At 40.6% G+C, this 20,094-nt stretch overlaps 1 protein-coding gene across 6 annotated transcripts; it reads left to right on the forward strand.

The window, feature by feature from the left end:
• The first annotated feature begins 138 nt into the window (after positions 1 to 138).
• Positions 139 to 19,616, forward strand: LOC117811070 (G-protein coupled receptor 22-like). Of its 6 annotated transcripts, none has more exons than XM_034681103.1 (3): positions 139 to 2,027; positions 2,553 to 2,765; positions 15,916 to 19,616. In XM_034681103.1, the coding sequence occupies exon 3, from the start codon at positions 16,027 to 16,029 to the stop codon at positions 17,563 to 17,565; it is 1,539 nt and encodes a 512-aa protein (XP_034536994.1). In that variant the 5' UTR covers positions 139 to 2,027; positions 2,553 to 2,765; positions 15,916 to 16,026; the 3' UTR covers positions 17,566 to 19,616. The 6 variants fall into 6 exon arrangements, with proteins under 6 accessions (XP_034536994.1, XP_034537020.1, XP_034537011.1 ...); XM_034681120.1 differs by lacking the exons at positions 139 to 2,027; positions 2,553 to 2,765 and adding exons at positions 12,885 to 12,942; positions 13,619 to 13,700; XM_034681111.1 differs by lacking the exons at positions 139 to 2,027; positions 2,553 to 2,765 and adding exons at positions 12,900 to 12,942; positions 13,701 to 13,763.
• Positions 19,617 to 20,094: the final 478 nt, after the last annotated feature.

Raw genomic sequence — 20,094 nt, forward strand, 5'->3', positions numbered from 1 at the left:
GTGTGTGTGTGTGTGTGTGTGTGTGTGTGTGTGTGTGTGTGTGTGTGTGTGTGTGTGTGTGTGTGTGTGTGTGTGTGTGTGTGTGTGTGGTGTGTGTGTGTGTGTGTGTGTGTGTGTGTGTGTGTGTGTGTGTGTGTGTGTGTGTGTGTGTGTGTGTGTGTGTGTGTGTGTGTGTGTGTGTGTGTGTGTGTGTGTGTGTTTCATGGTTATAGTCAGTGTAATTGGCAACAGGTCCAGCTGTCTCTCCCACGCTTCCCTAATTGTCCCTTGGTCTGTACTGTCCTGTCAGCTGCAGCTTGCCTCTGCCTTAGAAAATCAGAGGAGGAGAACGAAGGAAGAGCAGGCAGCTGCAGGAGGCGAGGGGTTGGACACAAACCATTACACTGAGAGCAAAGAGGGATAAAGATGATGGCTTCAGCTGGAAGAAGTGCTACTCTTGCCATCTGATTTTGGAAGGTGGGGAGTAAAAGCGGACACAATTAACCAAATTTGCTGACTAGTATATCGTGAACATAAGTGCTTGGGGCACAGACAGTCAGTGGATCAAGGGTTTTCACCTGTCTTCTGCTAACTATATATATTTTTGGTCCGATCCAATCTATCTCATGAATACATGACCTCTAGTTGCGCACAAACTCGTGCGCATTATATGAAATTGAACACTGGTCGTTGTTTGTCTTTGTGTGCTTTGAAATGAGTCATGAGATGCATGCTGACCATCTCCTGCCTTGGCATACATTTATTGTAGTTCAAGTGAATACGCTTTGTGATGTACTGAATCGTGTCCATACAATTTCAGCTGTTATGTTTGTTTGCATTGCATGCTCTGAGTCCAATGTAAGCCTGATGAACAATTGTGTTTGGCATAAGGTTTCATTTTTTGTTTCTGTCCATTAGAAGTGTGCAGATGCTGCTGGTAGAATCATCCCAGCATGCATTGCAGTGTTCTTGGTTCACCTAAAAGTTTGAGCTCAAAGTAGAAGCTTTACTGTTTCATTTATTTGAAGTCACAACCTTTAAGAAATTCAACAAACTAAACACAAAATTAGAACTTCTTGTAATCCTCAAGGTAATTTACAATGTGTTTGATATACTACTCTTAATAATGGTAAACTTACATTTTACATAATGTTTGGAAGGAATTAAAATTGACGCACTGTAAACAAAGACATTTAATTTTTAATAATTATTTTTACAGTTTTGTCATCACTTGGTGCAATGCATTTTATGGTCTGTTCACACTGGAGTACTGAGTACTGTGCAACAAACTCATGGCCATTTGCTTATTTTGAGGATAAAAGCAGGACTGATGGATATTTTTGTAATGATCTATGATATCTTGCAATGATATTTGTTTGTTATTTGGGCTCTGGCATTTAAAGCGGTGCAAGGACCCTATTGGAATGCAAAGACTCATTTGAAGTTCAGGCCTGGGCTGATCTACATGCTGCTATTCAACCATACTCAGCCCCATCTGCTGGCAATATGACATGCTCTACACTTTTACCCCTCTTAGTAATACGAAAATATACACATTTATCAAATGTGGTCAGACTAGCCTGAAAAAACTTGACGATGCTGTATTCCATAGATAAACAGATCTACAAATCAGGATTCCATTAAAGTCAAATTTTCATCTTCTGGAAAGAGGTAGTTTGACCTACAATGTTCAATCTGCTCAACATTCTTACTTCATGTTTGGTCAGAGTCTTGGCTTGGGCAGATGTACTTATTAAAGTGTGGTCATACCATAGACTATCTTCTAACTGCTGAACTAACACCATTTATTTGTACCAGGTTGTAAACATGCTTGTTTTTACTATAAAGATTGGCTTTTTTGAATTGGTGTGAATTTTGTCTCCGGTACGTCCAGAGCCATCTGCAAGCGGACAATCGAGGAACTGCAGTTTTTAGCACTTACCGCTTGGGTCATGTTCAAGGTGCCACCTATTGGTGAAAGCCAGTACTAACTCCTGTATACAGTGTTTGGATTGTACGATCTGCTCCAAATTTTGCTAGAATTTTGAGTATGTTTGTGACAGTGTAATAACTTTCAATAAAGACAGTTTTTTTACTGGTGCATGATAGCGCAATAATGATCTGGTCATGGAAATTATAGTAGGCTAATGTCACCAGTAGCAGGGATGAGCAAGATCTGGCAAAAAAAAGCCCTTCTAACCCTTTTTGTGCCTAACAATACACACCCTTATTTTCATATTCATACTGGTGGTTGTCAGCCTAGATTTACAGTTTACTCAGGTGACAGTACTTCAGGCAATTGATAAGTTATCAAGCAGCACTAGCCACAAACCGCTTCATACAACTTTTTGTATCTATATAAAAGTATTAGAAGGTACCCCCAAAGCTCCTATAACCAGAATCCCCCACCCCCCTCTTTATTGATGTGAATATTCATATAGACCACAGAAATTGACAGTGACAATACATTTATAACCTGTTATAACTGTTGTAACAGAGAAGTTTGGGGTATATATTTATGTTTTATCTCTGAGACACTGATGGAATATTTTGGCACCTCCCTCCTCCCTCAGTCGGCCACTGAATGCCATCCAGCAGGAGTCTGAGCTCTTGTGGCCAGTATATCCGTTCATCCGTACCTCTGAGCTGTGTTGCTGTCTGTTTGTCGAGCTGCTGCTGCTGCTGCTGAGCATGTGCTTGACTGCTCCTCTGGACAGAAGGGAAGCTTCCCACCAGAACACAGACTGCGGGCATGGACCGCTAAGCGCACGACTTCGACACAAGAGGTAAGAATGCTTCGCTCAAAGATTCACACATAAATTGATGTGTTAGAAGTCTTTTTTTATACTGTCATTACTGTGATAAAAGCTTTTCTCAGTAAATCTGTTAGCCGCTTGGCACGCATTTTGCGCACAGGTAGCCTCCATCAATTCAGTCTCTTAACTTAAATTCAATATAAACAGAATCTTTCCTTTTGCATTAAAATGGTGTGTTTTCATATTTTACGAACTAAAAAAGCCTGTTTAAGTTTTCAAAATGCCCCAGGGGAACTTCTACGCAGCGCATTTTTAATCAGATTCTCTCTTTGTAACGTTTCTTATAGGCTATACGTGAAAGATGGTGATGCTACTTTACATTAGGCTAAATACAACATGAAATGTTATTTTCACACCAGACTGGGTCCTTTCATTCCTTTTGTATGGTGGATAGCGCACATCTTGGTGTGCTGCTAGGCGCACAGAGGTTCAAGGAATATCGATTTAGTGGTAGAATCTGAGTTTTATTAGAAATCATGGGCTGCATGTGGGAGTAGGTGCTTGACACGGTAACCGGCTCTGAGGCTGTGTGTTTCTCCCACGCTCCTCTGGGAGCCCTTGATACAGTCCGCTGGAAACATCACCTCACTGTGCCTTCTGTACATCAAAGCCTGGTTGTCTGTTTGGATGATGTTTCTGTTTGCGATGTTTTTCATTTGAGTTTTGCTGTGTGCGCCAAGAAGCGAGGGGCCAAACAATCCTTAAAATATCCTTTGAATACCTCAAACCTTTCTCCCAATCGTCTTCACAGCCCACCCGGGTAATGGAATAATTATGGCTAACTCCCTTTCCATAAAAAAATCACGAAGAAATAAAAAAAAAAGACACAACTTAAATTAAATTGTTTATTCTTTATGTTCATTTCAAAGGACGTATATAAACATTACCAAACATTTACCAAACTAGTCAACTGACTGTTAATCTTCAAAATTTTTCATACCCATTCAGTGGCTCTTTATTGTTGTTATTGGCTGATTTTCTATCTGTTTTTTTGTGATTGTAATTTAAATCTCTCCTTTAGCTTTGAACAGTTGTTTTGGACCTTATACGCTTTTGAAAAATTGGAATATTTTCTTTTTCCCATTTTTGATCTCATGAGTAGATGAAAAAATAATGCAGACAAAATAAATCATTTTTAGCACAAATTCTGGAGCAGAGTCTTGATTACTGTGAGACAGTCCGATAAATTATTCAATTTTTCATAGTTTAGTCAGAATTGCAAACTGTCCTCACAGAATAAAGTAACTCTGGATCATACACTCTGATACAAACCACGTGTTGTATTCAGCAGACCCAAAAGACCCATTCAAAAGGACGACTCAAGACTGTGAAAGTGAAACTAAATGCAGTTTCACCCAGCAGGCGAGATGGGGAGAGTAACAGTTGAGGGAGGGGTTGGATGAGAGAATGTGGAGGTGGAGGAAAGCAAAGAGTAAAAAGGAGAAGTCTTGATGAAAGCGGTTAAGTCAGAGCTGTGTCTCCTCATTTCTGTGCCTGCGTACTGCTGCGCATGGCTTTGATTGTGAACATGAAGAAGGCAAGGCAAATCCTCCTGGACTGTTGCAGACAAAAAAGGTTTCTGTGTGTGACAATAAATCAGCATCCCCTCTCTGTTTTGCTGGCTCCAGTAAGCTGATATATTTTCTTCTAATTGCCTCTTCCTGCAGTAAAGTAAACTCGTCAATTAACACTAATTGGCTTTTTGTGCAAGATCTGTCATCAGTCAGCTGTAATGCATACCTTTTTTTTTGTCTCTATTTCGTCTTCCCCACCTCTTTTCTTTTCTCCCTCCTCCTCCCAACACTCAGGTTTTCAATAGCTGGCTATTTCACCTCTATATTTTTCTGGGTAATAAATAATTCAGGTAACAGGACATCACAAAAGCCCTCAGTGAGAGCCTAGATGTTTTGCTCAAACCAGAATTGCCTGGAGTTTGAAGATTCTGTTTGAATAATGGATTTGTTTCCCAATACAGAGCGAGTTTTGGTCAATGGCTGAGATGGCAATAGGTGCACTCGCAGTTAACTCTCAGATTTGTCCTTGTGGTCATTTAAAGATATTCATAAATGATGAGCCTCCCGAAAAAGCCAAGTTTTTGCTTTTCACTAATATTTTCCATAAAAGCCCAGTGTGTATGTCTCTATATGTCCTGCTGTCCTCGTCCTCACCTCCATTATGAAATGAGTCAAAATATTTATGACTGGGACAGACATGATAATTGGATTTCTTCAAAGAAGGCATAGAAGCTACTTTAGCAAAGGCCACAATTAAGGGCTATAAACTCCCTGGACAGGGGGTCAATAAACCAATCAGAGATAAGCAGACCCCTGACCCTTACTGTGTTAATGTTGTATCTCAGTGCTGACTATGTGAGCATTTTTGTTTGTGAAGGTCTGTTTGTGATACAAGCGTCCATGTTGTGTTGTCTAGAACTATAAAAGTTACTCTCCATTGAACAAAGTCTTGAATATTTAAGGAGCCTGGACACGTAGATAAGAGAGAGTGCTTCTTGATTCTCTTGTAGTGAATTATGATCTCGATGATAAATCCAGCATAGCCAACTGACAGGATCAATCAATCAATCAATCAATCAATCAATCAATCAATCAATCAATCAATCAATCAATCAATCAATCGATCAATCATCTTTATTTGTAGGAGAACATTATCAACCACAATGTTAAGAGAAGAGAACAAATTCACATAGGTATGGGTCAGAAAGTGAAATCTTGATAGCTGAGCTTCCTGACATCAGCATTCATTCAAAAAATATCTTTAATTTCATTCATGTGAATTTAACTAAAATTTTTGTTTTTATTAATTTTACCGAGTTGATGGTTTGAAGGTTTCAACATCTGATTTTTTACACACACACAGGTCTGCAGTGCCAACAAACACCACAAACAGCACAGCTATGATCACCAGTGTTGGGCAAGTTACTGAAAATTAGTTATTACTTTCAATTACTGATTACTACTATCAGCTGGGCACATTTACATTGATTGTTAATTATTGGCATGACTTTTAATAAACCTTTGGTAAATTAAAAAAATGATTATGGAAACCTTTAACGTTCCTTAAATTCAGTTTTCATTCACGTTCAGTGATGGGTTGGTTGCTAATGACTCAGATCCAAAGCCAGCTTTTATGTGAACAATATGCCTTTAATATGAAGAGCTGTTGGGGAGCAGAAAGAGCCTGCGCTTGCTATGCTGAGCCAAATGATCAGGATCAGGGATGTTTCGGAGCGTCTAATTTCCTAGTGGTTTAATAGAAATCAATATTCTGTAGTCGTCAGCAACTGGGGCTACAGCCCAGACACAACATACTATGTCTCTATTTCAGGCCTACATAACTAAGATGTTAAAAACTCTTTTAACCAACTAGTTGACTAAACACACGCCGCTCTTACATGGAAAAATGGGTTGCAGACAACTCGAGCAGAGCATACAGTCATTGTAGATTTGAAGTAATCCATGGATCATTATGGAAACAATGTGTTTGGATTAAATCTTTTACTGGACTATGTGGCAACCTTATCCATTCCACAGTTGAGCGGATAGACCATTAAACTTTTAACAGGTTTTAATGTTAACAATAGTTTTAACTTCTGCATACTGACCACAACTCGGTACTATTTTCTTGTCTTTTAGCTCAAGGGGGCGACAACAATACTGGTATTTACAAGACAGAAAGTTCACGCCTGGATGATCATGAGTCATCTTTTGTTTACTGCAAAATATATTCTTCCTCAGGAGGCCACTGTGATGACGTAGGCAGATGATTAATCTTATTTAGTTGTTTGATATTTGATGCAAAGTAACAAGTAAGACATTCTTTTAAAGCTCGGGTTGGTAGTCAGATTTAGATACACTTTTTGTTATACTGGTTAAAATTATCTTTCTTTCTCGATGGCAATCAATACATAATGTGTTCTTTAAAAAGAGTGAGAATAAGCTTTTATCTACAGCTGGAGTAAACCTGGGAAAAAAACAACCAATCCCTGCAATCAGGAGCCAAATTATGAAACCAACCAAATCCTGTCCTGCTGTTCTGCCCGCCTCCTGCGCGTACATTTCATGTTTGTTTGTGTTTTTAACTTTCACTGTGATAATGTTTTGGTGTTTTCTTACCGCTGAGTGAGACATAAGTTGACGTAGTGCAAAACACAAACGATGCGCTGAGGAAAGAAGAGGACTTGTGCATGTGACCGCTCACATGCACAAGTCCTTGTGCATCGTTTTGGAGGAGCTCCGAGGGGAGAGGGCAAGGGGTTAGACAGAGTCCTGAGGATATGCTACATTCAAATTCATGCTAGTTTTCCGTGACTACCAACCCTAACTTTAAAGTTCTGAGTTTACTAGATACACCACTTGGTAAAGCAAATAGTAGTGGAGTTACAGTAACAGGTTACATGGTAACACGTTACTTAGAACACTTATAATCACACCTTCAACTTTATACTGTATGCAATGACAGCTAATTATTGACTTTTGAAAGTTGTGCTTTACACAGCTATCTCAAGGCCCACTTGTTGCGCTTTCTCATGCACTTTCACATCACAGGCTCTATGTCACTGGATTGAGCTGATCAAGTACTAATAAACAGACCTTGGTGAGTATTGATAAAACTTGCATCAATGACTATTCTGTCGTTGAATTCACCATGGTCAATAATAACTTAACGTCATATGATCATCACAAAGACGTATAAGGTATCCATTATATATGGTATCTGTTGCATCTGCTGGTGAGGGGTCAGCCCAAATCTTCACAAATGAATCAATCACCTGAAATTAATTTACAGCCTATATTACTAGTCTGTATAAGACATGCAGCACAGGGTTAAGGCCGGGAGTTGGAACAGCGGCTGCTGCAACAAGGACTGTAGCCTCTGTACATGGAGCACATGCTTTAACCTGAGTTAAATCAGCAGCCCAGCCTGTGGCCATTTGAACACATTTGCATTTTTATAACACTTGGAACAACTACACTTGAAAATGGTAAACATAATGCCTATATAGTTGTTCAGTACTTAAAGGTCAAAGTCATGCATAGAGAGTCAGTGTGTTGCAGGCAGACAAACAGCAGGATGTGAGACCCAGTTGGGAATTCTGAATTCAATTTGTTCTCTCTTTACATTTCATCTGCTGGCAGAGCACAATAATCTAACATTTACGACCCTGTAATATGCTCCAGTGCTGCTTAGGATGAGACTTCCCTCGTCCATGTATTCATCTAAGGCCCCAGGACCACTCAGACTCAGCAGGTGTCCTGTTGTACTACTGTGTGTGTGTGTGTGTGTGTGTGTGTGTGTGTGTGTGTGTGTGTGTGTGTGTGTGTGTGTGTTTGTGTGTGCGAGAGAGAGAGAGTGTGCATGCGTAGTGCTATAGAAGTGTGTGTCTTACTCTCTCTGTCTGACTGTGCTGAAGATGAGCAGTGGCCTGCAAGTGTTTTGTTCTGACATGACATTTTGTCTCCATCATGGAGCAGCGACTGGAGAAAGCGCTCACTAACAGCTTGATGTCTCAATAGGGAGTCTATTTACACAAATGCGCACACACACACACACACACACACACACACACACACACACACACACACACACACACACACACACACACACACACACACACACACACAGACACACACACACACAAGCATTCCACATGCTGCTGTGTGACTATGGTATAGAGGGAGTGAACATGCTCCATGTCCTCATGAAGGCTCCAGCCTGCCTCACTATATACACTCACATGCTGAAGTTATTCTCTCTTTGAGCACTGCTTTGTCCACCAAATAATGTATTTTTATCCTAGTGTGGTGAATGCAAAAAAAACCCAAACACTTTCAAGAATTAGATTATTGTTTGCACTACATACCCATAATACAATGTAATTTGATATGAAAACCAAACCCTAACCATGACATTTAACATATTTTCCATCCTGCCACCACAGCGGTCTTTACTTCAACAGCACAACGTGAAATGTCATACTTTCCTCACGATTAGTTGACGGTCTGATTAGATTTCCATACACCTTGCTGCATAACTTTGCATGTTAATGAAGAAAAACTGATTTACTTCAAACTGCTTTAAGCCTCTGATGCTTTTGGAGATCGTGTAAGTGCTGGTGAAATGCTTGCATCTGCAGGATGATTGATATCTTGTTAAAGCTAAATGACACAGCTTAACTAATAATAGAAGTTATTAGTGACTTCTTCTTAACATCCTGCGCTCCTGATGAAAAAACGATAAAAATACTGGGTAATGCTTAGAAGTGTTCACGTGAAAATCCCTCACTAAGTGTCCCCTTTACTATTCATGTACATTTTTCCATTTCAGTCTTCACACTATGTGTCATTTTGACAACCTGTTACATCAGCTTGTCTCACAGGAACAGCAAGATGATCTTCTCTACCATTCATCTTTTAATCTTTGTGCTGCTGCTTCTGGGAAATACTACTGTGACTATAGCTGCTCAATTATACATGCTATATAGTCTCTTGTCATATATTTTCTGGCTTCATGGCCTTGAGGGGAGAGGTTGTGAAGCATGTCTTGGATGTGTGTGGAAAGTGAAAACTCTGGATGAGATGCACCCATGAGAGAGTTAACCCTTAGTTTCTGAGGCTTTGATAAAATGATAATGAGAAAAAATTATTATTATCCCACAATATCTGGTGTTACAGTTTTTTTTGCGGGGGCGGGGGGTTTATTAAGTGTTTTATTAACATTGTTAGGGTACTTTAACCTGCATTGATCCATAATGGTTTTTATATAGAGAAAATTGTTACATTCAAGTCTGTTTTACTAGAAATCCAGTCATGTTAAATACTTTCTGACAAAGGTTTTTCTCTTAAGATAATTTCTTGGATATTGGTGTTAACCAAGCGGCAACCTCCGGTCTAAAAATATGAGTCCAATGTGGAAGTGCTAAAACTGCAGTTCATCAAGGATCCGCTTGAGGCCAGCTCCGGAAGTACCGGTAGTCACATACACATGAATGGGAAAAAGACGATCTTTACAGCAGAAATAAACATGTTTACAGCCTGGTACAAAAGACGAATGTAGTCTGGATAGCTAATTTCTCGATCGGCACACACTGTAGGGGGGGGTGATTTTTTTTCTAACGTGGCAATTTCGAAGATATTGAGATTACGAGTCTTCCTATGAGAGGCACAGCTGACTTGATTGACAGATGGGAACACTGTAGCTGTTGGCTAGGAGGCTCAAAGCCCTCCTCTTTACCTCACAATCGCTCGACAGCAGCATGCTGCCACCACCGATTGGCCCCAAAACAGCTCTTCACAAACAGATCGGTGACGTCACGGATACTACGTCCATATTTTATACAGTCTATGGTGTTAACAGATGGACACAGAATGAAGCTTTTGACCTTTATTTTTTGTTAGTAACTCAATTTCTACTATAAATCAATTTGATCACTGGGAAACAATACTCTTAATTATTCAGAAAAACAGACAGATAGTGGTTTTGTTGTTGCTGGTCAAGAAAGTCCAAATATAAGCCAAGAAAAAGTTCAAGCATGTCAAAAAGGACCACCTCTGTAGGTATACAGTTTTTTCTTAAATTGCCATAAAAATCCTTCCCTTCCCATGTTCAGCCGAATGCATTAGAGGACTTAGTCCTTTGAAGAAACTTCAAAGCACAAGAAAGGAGGGAGAAATAAATGAACCAGCAGTTGGGTTAACACAAGAAAGCCAACAGTGTGTTTGCAGTACCTAAAAAACAACCCAGAATCATGACCCAGCACAGTTAATCCAGCAATGTGTTTACAGAAACAAATCAGCACTTTTTTAAGAGCATGGTTCTCCCCATTTCTTTCTCTCTCTCTCTCTCTCATCCCACTTTCTTAAATAAAGCTTACACTAGAATATGCCTTTCCCAAAAATAACAAACTATTCATTTAACTTCAAAACTTAGGTTATTTTTATGTGCAACAACCGAATTTCCCCCTGGATCAATAAAGTATTATCTTATCTTATCCTGTCATTCCATTCATCTTGATGCCATATTCAGTTTTCTGCATAAATATGTTGTTTGGGTCTAAGTGACATAATTTCCTTGAGCAAGGTTAGGGAAGGTCACTCTCACACTTTGAGAATTCCATGGAGATCATCTTTTCCTCACAGGTGACTTAATTAGGAAGCCGTCTTTAGAGAAGCACCTGTTTTCACACTCGCAGCCTCTGACTTAAAGCTACTACTGGGAAGTGGTTGTGCTGCTTTCTGACAAGTTGTTATCCTGATATAGGGTTGATCTTGCCCTGAGGTCAGTTAGACTCTTCATACTTCAGAGAGAGAGAAATTCTTAATAACCTGCTTGTGGATCACAACAGTGTGAAACACTGACATGGGTTGACATGACACACTCTGGGTCACGGCAGGGTCATATTGATTGATTTTCCACACGTCTGCTTCACGTGGATGTCCCTGTAACTCCACCCTTCATATTACAGAAAGCCAATTGAAGTGAACTGTTTTTTAAGCAGTAACAACTTCTGTTATTAATCCTAATTCTAAATATATATATATCACAAAGTTCCATCCCCCACCTGCTGCTGCATCGTTGAAAAAAAACATTCCCCCTTCTTCCTGTGCTAAGCGTCAAACCTGTGCAGCCATCATGCAGCTTTTCACTCAGGCAATCATGAGTACAGTCTTTTGGGAATGAAGCGGCCCGTTGGGGACCAGAGGCAACTAAGAAACCGAAAGCAGCTCAGGGAAGGCTGATGTAAGACTTGAGAGCGGCAAAAAATCTGCCACCTCTGCTCCATGGGACATCTTGTTTACCAGAGCTGCTGGCTAAGTCCTCTTTTCAACAAGCTTTGTAATCCGTTACTGCTTTCACTGAGCATTCAAACACAGTTGATCAAAAAACCTAGAAAGATTTGCACACCAAGAAGCCCTCATTTAAGGGTTTATTCAGCACAATGTGACGTTCAAAATCAAACTTGCTGCTAGTATTTTTTTTTTATATGCTTGATTGTTTTGAATCCAGCACTCACTGGGGGATATGCGTGTCTATATTTGATGTTTCCTCCAGTTGATGCCCGCGCGCTTTCAACAAGAATCCACTATTTCTATCCATTTCAGTTTCTCTATCCTCCCTCCAAACCCCGCCTCCTCTCTTTTCCTCTCCTTGCACTCCCTCAGTTCCAGCCTCCGGTGGCAATCAGGCAGTCAGCTCACAATCGGACCAGCTGGAAACCTGCAACCTGAGCCAGGCAAAGTAGCCGCAGGGCTGCACTTGAGCACACTTTTAACTCTTCCCCGTTCAATTTTGAGGTTGAGGTCCAGTGTTTTTCTCCATTATCACTTTCCTCTGTCTGTCCTCCATGTCTCCTACATCCTCATGATATATAAGTGACAGCTTTAAATAAACCATAATTCCATACCATAACTGGTATCTCAATTATTTTATTAGTGGAGTAGTGTTTATGTCCATTAGGTCCATTATTTTGCTCATATTACTGAAAATAGAATGAGGAAGAGCGCTGTTTATCTGTGGGAGTTTTCATTTCATCCAGGAAGAGTAGTAACAAAGGAATCACAAAGTACAGAAGACATTATTAGGGGAGGCTCCAAAACAACAAATTAGTACATAATCAAGCTTTATAAGCCTGTAAGAAGAAAAAACTTCAGTTGTATCAGCAGCTTGATGGCACACATCTCTGACTTTTTTTGCGGGCTAAACACTGAGAGCAGTTAAAAAACTTTAGTGTTTTCATTGATTCTGACCTGAATTTTCATGTCGCACGGGAAAGGTGACTCAAATGTTATTTATTTAAAAAGTAGACAATGAAGCGTTAATACTCACTTTTATCTTTGGCAGCTTTTTTTATCTCTCTTCCAGCAGGACATAATCTGCAGAAAACCAGACAGAGAGGCCACATTACTCCAATCTTAAAATCTATACATTTCACATCAAAGAACTAATGATGAGTCTTATCTGTCTGGTTAGGCAAAGCAGGTGTATTTATTAAGCATCATTCAGACAGAGCAACTAAAAGTTCAAAACAAAACATTAATAATATTAATAGCATTAAAGATTCATGATGTAATCCTAATGTTTCGGCTGCAAGAGTGATGGGACATACAATATTAAATAAGTACACGCACAGGTGAGTCTGTGAGTTTCATAATTTAGCTGGTCTGTACAAAATAAGTCAACCTCTGTGAACATGCCATTGTTGTAAATATAAGCTGTCATTAATCTGTTGTAATCACATCAGAGGTCATGTGGAAAAAAGAAACGCAGAAATTACAACATTTGTTAATTGCATGGCATTTTAATTTCAACTACTGTTTTTCTTTGAATTTTCGGAATAATGGATGAAAACACATTTTCCGAATACATGTTTTTTTTGGAAGGCATCTCTTTATCCCAAATCATAATCTCATGACGAGGATCCCAAGCACAACTTTGTAAACCCCTGTCTCAGATCCTCTCACTCAGGTGTGGGGATTGTTCCTGTTGTCAGGGCTAAAAGAAACTATAATTCAGCCTTAGCTATTGCTTCTTAAAACTTTGCAACTGTTTGATTTAAGGACATATTTAAATGGAATCTTGTGCCCCGTTTTGTTAAAAGCTGCACACCTTTGTGTTCAATCAGTCTCAATATTTATTGCTTTTACTTTTCCACCATGAAAGCATTGGTTGTGTCTGTTAGACACACTGTGCTTGCATTTAACACATGAATTGTGTTACATAAATATTTAACCAGTTAAGCATTATTTCATTTCAGTAGGAGTTCTTTAGTTCAGTGCAGTTTGACATTTTGACTCGCTCCTCAACAGACTAAATGCTGGTGAAGCAGCATGGAAATTGTCTCCTCTCTGTTCTCGTGGTGATGTAACGTTCCAGCTCTCTGTTTTGTAGGTAAGAGACTTTCAGCTCATCAACTCGACCGTGTCACTGCCACCAGCATAGTGTTACCAAACAGTAAGGAGTCATACACTTCATCACTATAGCACCTGTGTCCTCATTAATGTAGACCCTTGTTGTGTGGTTGTCGTGGCAACAGAAACTGAGGAAAACTGAGAGAGTCCATCACTCAACTGGAGCTGATGTCAGCGGAGATAACAGTTGAGAACTGATTTGTTGTTGTTTGTTTTCTGTTTTTTTTTTCTTCTTTTACTCTTGATGCCGAGATGTACACCTGATGGTCTATTCAGAGGAAAGGAAGCTGTGGTTTTAATCACTCAATTGATTTCCCGCAGGTGCAATCACTTCCTCATCAACGAGAGCGACTGTTTTACGCTCAGCCTTTAATCTTCTGGGTGTCAATTCAGGCAGAGAGGTGCTCTCTGTGTGCATACCAATAGCAACAGGCTCTGTGTCACTGCTGTAGCAGATAAATATGGAACTAAATAAGAAGACAACACTTGACGGCCTGTTACTATTTACATACTGTAGTTTAGCCTGGGTTTTTAATGGAGTGTTTTTTATCCTGTGTTAAGTTGTTTGTTATGTTTCTGAAACTGATTTAAAAGCACCAAACTTATCTCTATCCCCAATACCAAATACAAATAGATAACTGCATCGCCATTGTCATACTCAGTTTTTTCCAAGTATACCTTTAAAACAAAGATTAACTCTGAAAAACAATAAATATAAATTTAAGTTTTCCACAGCTTTCAAGGGAAGATGTTCTCCTAGAGTTTTTTATGTGAATAACTCTGATCAAGATTTCTTAGTGACTGAAAAACTGTATGATTTATCCTGACAAGACTGTAGGTGCCACACATTCTCTTTAAGAGAGTCTTATTTTTTCTTGGAAAGTGTGCCTATTTTCTTTAAAGGTGACATATCATGCAAAATTGACTTTTTAATGGTTCTTTACCTGAAATATGTGTCCCTGGCATGTCTACAAACTCCCCGAGAATGAAAAAAATCCATTCTGCCCCTGTTTTGATTTCTCCACCTTTCTGTAAAAGTGTGTGAAACGAGCCGTTTCAGACTTCCGTGTTTTTGTTAAGTAACAACAATATCCGGTCTGTCACGGAGTCAGAGCTCGGAGCTTGTTCAGCCCATAGACTGTATAAAATAATACTGAATCCCTCCTCTGTTTTTCATTCCCTGCACAAATGTGTGCTAACAAGGAGCTTAGGAGGGAGGCATGCTATTTGTAGGCTGTCTTAATAAACACAAAGGTCGGTTTTACTCCCCACGTCTGCAGATTTGAAGATCTAGTGGATGATTTTTATTTGTCATGGATAAGTGCTAACGCTAATTATCATAGCCACTTAGCTACATGTTCATAGCTGTAGCTGTAGCTGTAGCTGTAGCTGTAGCTGTAGCTGTAGCTGTAGCTGTAGCTGTAGCTGTGTACCAAGACACACGTCGACATACTGACAAATAAAACAACAAGAAACAATTGTACACAATCATTTGCATGGTTGTACCAAAGTGTTTGCAACTTGTTCAAAGTAATGAGAAACTAATTTTTTGATGTGTACAAGTGTCGCAATGATGTGAAGATTGAACAAGTAGTTTTGAGAATTTCAAGTCGGATCTGAGAAATGTACCAAAGCAACTGAGAAAAAGTAGTCTGCTACACCTGGCAGGGCAGAGATCATAACCAAGCCTTTTTTATTCTCTGAATGTTGTTTTTACTTATCCATCGAGGGGGCTGTTGGTTGCCTGCCCGGCTGATAACTTAGATTCAATTAATTTGCCCGTTCCCGTGAGCTCCCCTTCACATCACTGATGGCCCATTGTGGCGGGCTGCAGCTCTCACAGCTTGTGAGCAGGTTTCAGGCGGCAACTGAGCCAAAATCATAATGAGAGATACTGAAAGGAGACAGATTGAAGGCTGGATCAATGTATAATGCAGCAACTGTTTATTCTGCAGATACTTTGGTAGAAATGTGCACATGTATCCACATTTATAAAGATAGATAGATAGATAGATAGATAGATAGATAGATAGATAGATAGATAGATAGATAGATAGATAGATAGATAGATAGATAGATAGATAGATAGATAGATAGATAGATAGATAGATGCTCATACTTATGTTGATATGTGTAAGCTTGTTTTGAATCTGTCATCGTCAGTTCATTTCTGCATTGTGTTCCTGTCTCCTCAGTGCTGTCACCCCGCTGTTCTTCATCCCTGCATCATGGACGCTCAGCCTGGTGCATCATGGGAGCTCATCAAAAGACTGACAGATACAATATATGAGGGCTAAGAGGTCGTCATGGAGACTGACAGCTACAACACAGGTCCCACCACCACTGGTTGGGATGGGTCGATGGCCGGCCTGGAGGGAGTGGGAGTCCCTCAGGAGCAGGGAGGAGGGGGCTCTTCCAGCAGCACTGCATCCTGGTACATGCCGTACTCTTTGGGTTTTCAGGTCTCCCTCACCGCCTTCCTCATGCTGGAGCTGGTGTTGGGTTTCAGCAGCAACCTGACCGTACTGGTGCTCTACTGCTCTCAATCAAACTTGGTGGACTCTGTGAGCAACATGGTGACGGTGAATCTGCACGTGCTGGATGTGGCGGTGTGTGTGCTGTGTCTGCCCCTCACTCTGGTGGTCGTGCTGCTTCCTCCAGGACCAAACCTGGCCCTGCTCTGCTGCTTCCACGAGGCCTGTGTCACTTTTGCCAGCATAGCCACAGCCATCAACATCCTCGTCATCAGTTTGGATCGGTATGACATTTCAGTGCGGCCCGCTAACAGGCTGCTGACTACACGAAGAGCAACACTGCTCCTGGCTGCTGTTTGGGTCACCTCTGTGGCTGTGTTCTTCATACCTTTCTTGGAGGTGCAGTGGTCCAGTGAAGATGGACCAGGAGAGAAAGAACAGGAGACACTTCAGTCTCTTCATGGCTTCAGTTCCACAGTGGTGCCAGAGTGGCGTAACCGGACTCTGCTGTGTGTTGGCGGACAGGGATACCACACAGGCCTGGGCATGTATTACCATCTCCTCCTACAGGTACCTATTTTCTTTACCACAGTAGCGGTCATGCTATTCACCTATTCAAAAATACTGAGGGCTTTAAACATACGGATTGGCTCCCACATGAAAAAGAACCAGCGGTTCAAAGCCCCCCCCTGCAAGGGCCGCCACAAGAAACAGAAAAAAAAGAAGGCAGAGTTCAGAATGAATGGTGAGGAAGTAGGAGGGGAGCAGTGCACCTTGGATGGTACCAAACAGCTCAGCCATCCACCACTCATCCCCTCACCATCCCCCACCCCCACAGCTACCTCCCCTCCTGCCCTGTCCTCTACCGCCCCACTGGTAACCTCAGACTTAGGGGCTGCCACCCCTTTGCCTGCCAACATAGGCGTCCATGCCTCTGTGTCAGCCATCATTGCCTTGAGGCGGGCAGTGCGCCGGCACAGGGATCGGAGAGAGCGGCAAAGGCGGGTGTTCAGGATGTCCCTCATCATTATCACCACCTTCCTTGGTTGTTGGGCTCCCCTCTCTGCAACAAACGTACTGATCCTGGGCTTAGGCCCCAGTGACACCCTGGTCAGTGTACGACTCTGGTTCTTAGCACTGGCCTATGGCACCACCGTGTCCCACCCTCTGCTCTATGCCTTCACCCGACAGAAGCTGCGTCGTGCCCTTCGTTCAAAGGTTAAGAAGAGGGTGGTCTCCCTGCTGCAGGTGGATCCCTCACCAGGGGCCACAGTCATACACAACTCCTGGGTGGAGAACAGAAAAACCAGCCGGCAGGTGCGACTGGAAGCAAGTGAAGGGACTGACCGCTGCCTGGCAGAGGTCCTGTGAGACTGACACACATGAGCACAGCTAGTATAATTAAAAAGCAGAGTTGAGCCACAGGTGTGTTCCATTATAAAACCCACTGGTGCATGAAGCCAGTGTAAGGAATGTGAACAACACATTTCTACCTCTGGGAGATGTTTTAATAAAACCAGCAGCAAGTTAATGCTAAACAAAGCTAACATACACCTCAGGCAGCAGTTAGGCGGGGAGCTGTTATCACTGTGGTGAGCACAGCCTCTCAATATGAAGACGATTATACAAGAACAAACACACAAGTGTAAATAGTTTGCACTCTGTCATATAGTGGTGTGTTTACATATGGAGTTGTATGGAGAGCATTCTCATAGTGGTGCTTATGTAACAACTCCACAGAACGTGTTTAGTTTGCTGGTGATGTGATCTGCAACAGACTCAAGTGCTCCGAGGAAGCTTTATAGACATTTTGATACACTTATCGTCTTTAGAAACACTTCTTTGAATGTGTTAAATATAGTCTCTGCCTTAATACTGCTTTGAACGCTGTGCTAGATGTCAGTTTGTGTATCCAGAACTTAAACATGAACATGTTGGATCCACCACAGTGAGTACTACATTAAATAAGACGAGATGTAAATGTGTCAGGGTTTAAGAGGCTGTGTCCAAAGAGAGAAGGGGAGGAACAAGTCATAAACAATTATAGGATAAACTGAAATGTTGCTTTGAAGAAGCTCAGATTAAAAAAATTCAATGCCAGTGTCGATACAAAATCTTGCTTAGGTCCTTCAAAGAGAGGCAACCTTTTTGCTCCCTAATCTGTAGAATGATCCCAAATCAAGCTAGTGTTTTGCATCACTACTTTTAAAGAATTAGTTTTACATTTGGCTCATTTACTTTCTCGAAGAAGATTCAATCAGAAGACTAGTATCACTTCCATGTCTCTATTGCAAATAGAATCATGGTTCAATAGCTTAGCTTAGCTTAGCTTAGCTTAGCTTAGAGTAAGACTGAAAACCAGAGGACAACAGCTAACTCAGCTCTGTATAAAACCCCCTACCCTAAACTCCTGTTAAGACACACAGGAGTATAAAAATAGATCAAATATTTCCTTTGACAAAGTTACTCTAATTGTCTCCCTCTGTTTCAACCTTTTATGCTAGGCAAAGTGTTGAGTGGCTCTCTGTTGTAGTGCCTTATTCAGCTTACAGACATGAGAGTGCTATAAAACTTCTGATCTAAATCTTTGAAAGTAAGTAAAAAACGGTCTCTCCCAAAATGTCTGCCTACTTCTTTAAAGCATTAGAAATATGTTGTATGGACAAATAAATGTCAACCAAAGTATGGTACAGTCATCTGAAGTGGTGAGTTTGAAGGATTATTTGAATCGGACACGAGACAGAAGGAATTTCAGGAACACATTTTATTATCATTCATCACCAAAAGACACAATTTCAATATGATCAAGTTTAATCAAAATACTCTCAAAAACTATTGAACCCCCACTGCCTCTTGATAAATGGTATTTATTGCACTGGTCTGTTGTTTTGAAGAAGTCTTTGTGGTTTATTTTGGGGCTTGTGCTGAAAGCATGCTGTTCCACTTTAAAAAATATATCTATATGCTGTAAATGTTGACCAGATGTATATTTACTATATAAAATATCTACTGTTCAAGCCAATTGGTCTGTTATGGTTGGTCCCATGAGTCAACTAAACCTTGGTATCCTGTGAACACACGGAAGAATCTCCAGCTGCTCACTGACAGAAAAGTGGGATTATTTACAGTCTAGTGTTTGTTGTTGACTTTGCTCTACCTGGTTGTAAATTCACTGCTTTCATTATGTACTAAAGTGAGACTCATTTCAGAGGAAATGTAATTTTAATCTCACTTAACCTACACAAACACTCTCACACACACAACTTAAGCATTTTTGAATGTTAACACCTTGAAGAGATACATTATACTGTATCTAATGTCCACTTACATGTTATCTTTTGGATTTACTTCCTGGTGTTGTTTTTTGTGAATGTATCACCATTCAACGTTGATGTATATAAATAAATATGGAAAACTGAGAACAATGTGTGTACATTTCTTTCATGTTTCAGCCTCCAGCTTTTTATGAGTTAGTGGGTGCTGTCAACTCTGCTGAAATACATAGCATATGCTGAAAAAAAAGCCTGAGGCCTAGAATTCCCATGACTCTATGCAGCTAAAAGCATTGGCTCTGGGTGAAGCTGTGATAACTCCTTTTTTTCCCATTAAGAAATTGACTTGGAGGAAACATGCTGGGATGGGAACAGCACAAGGACAATGGACAACTCTGTCTATGCAGCTCACACGATACATCCCTTAAAATCTAAATGGACGCACTGAGTTAAAGAACATAAAGGTCTCCTGAACACAATGATACATCTCTGCAATAAATAAACATACTTGTGTTTAACAATTATTAACTGGTCTATGTTGATCAAAAACTGCACTTTACTCATGGCATTTACTGTTAGTGCTCATACAACAATTACAAAGCAGCAAACAATATGTAATGAGGAGGTG

This window comes from Notolabrus celidotus, chromosome 1 (genome assembly GCF_009762535.1).
Source record: "Notolabrus celidotus isolate fNotCel1 chromosome 1, fNotCel1.pri, whole genome shotgun sequence".
In the NCBI taxonomy this organism is placed as follows: domain Eukaryota; kingdom Metazoa; phylum Chordata; class Actinopteri; order Labriformes; family Labridae; genus Notolabrus; species Notolabrus celidotus.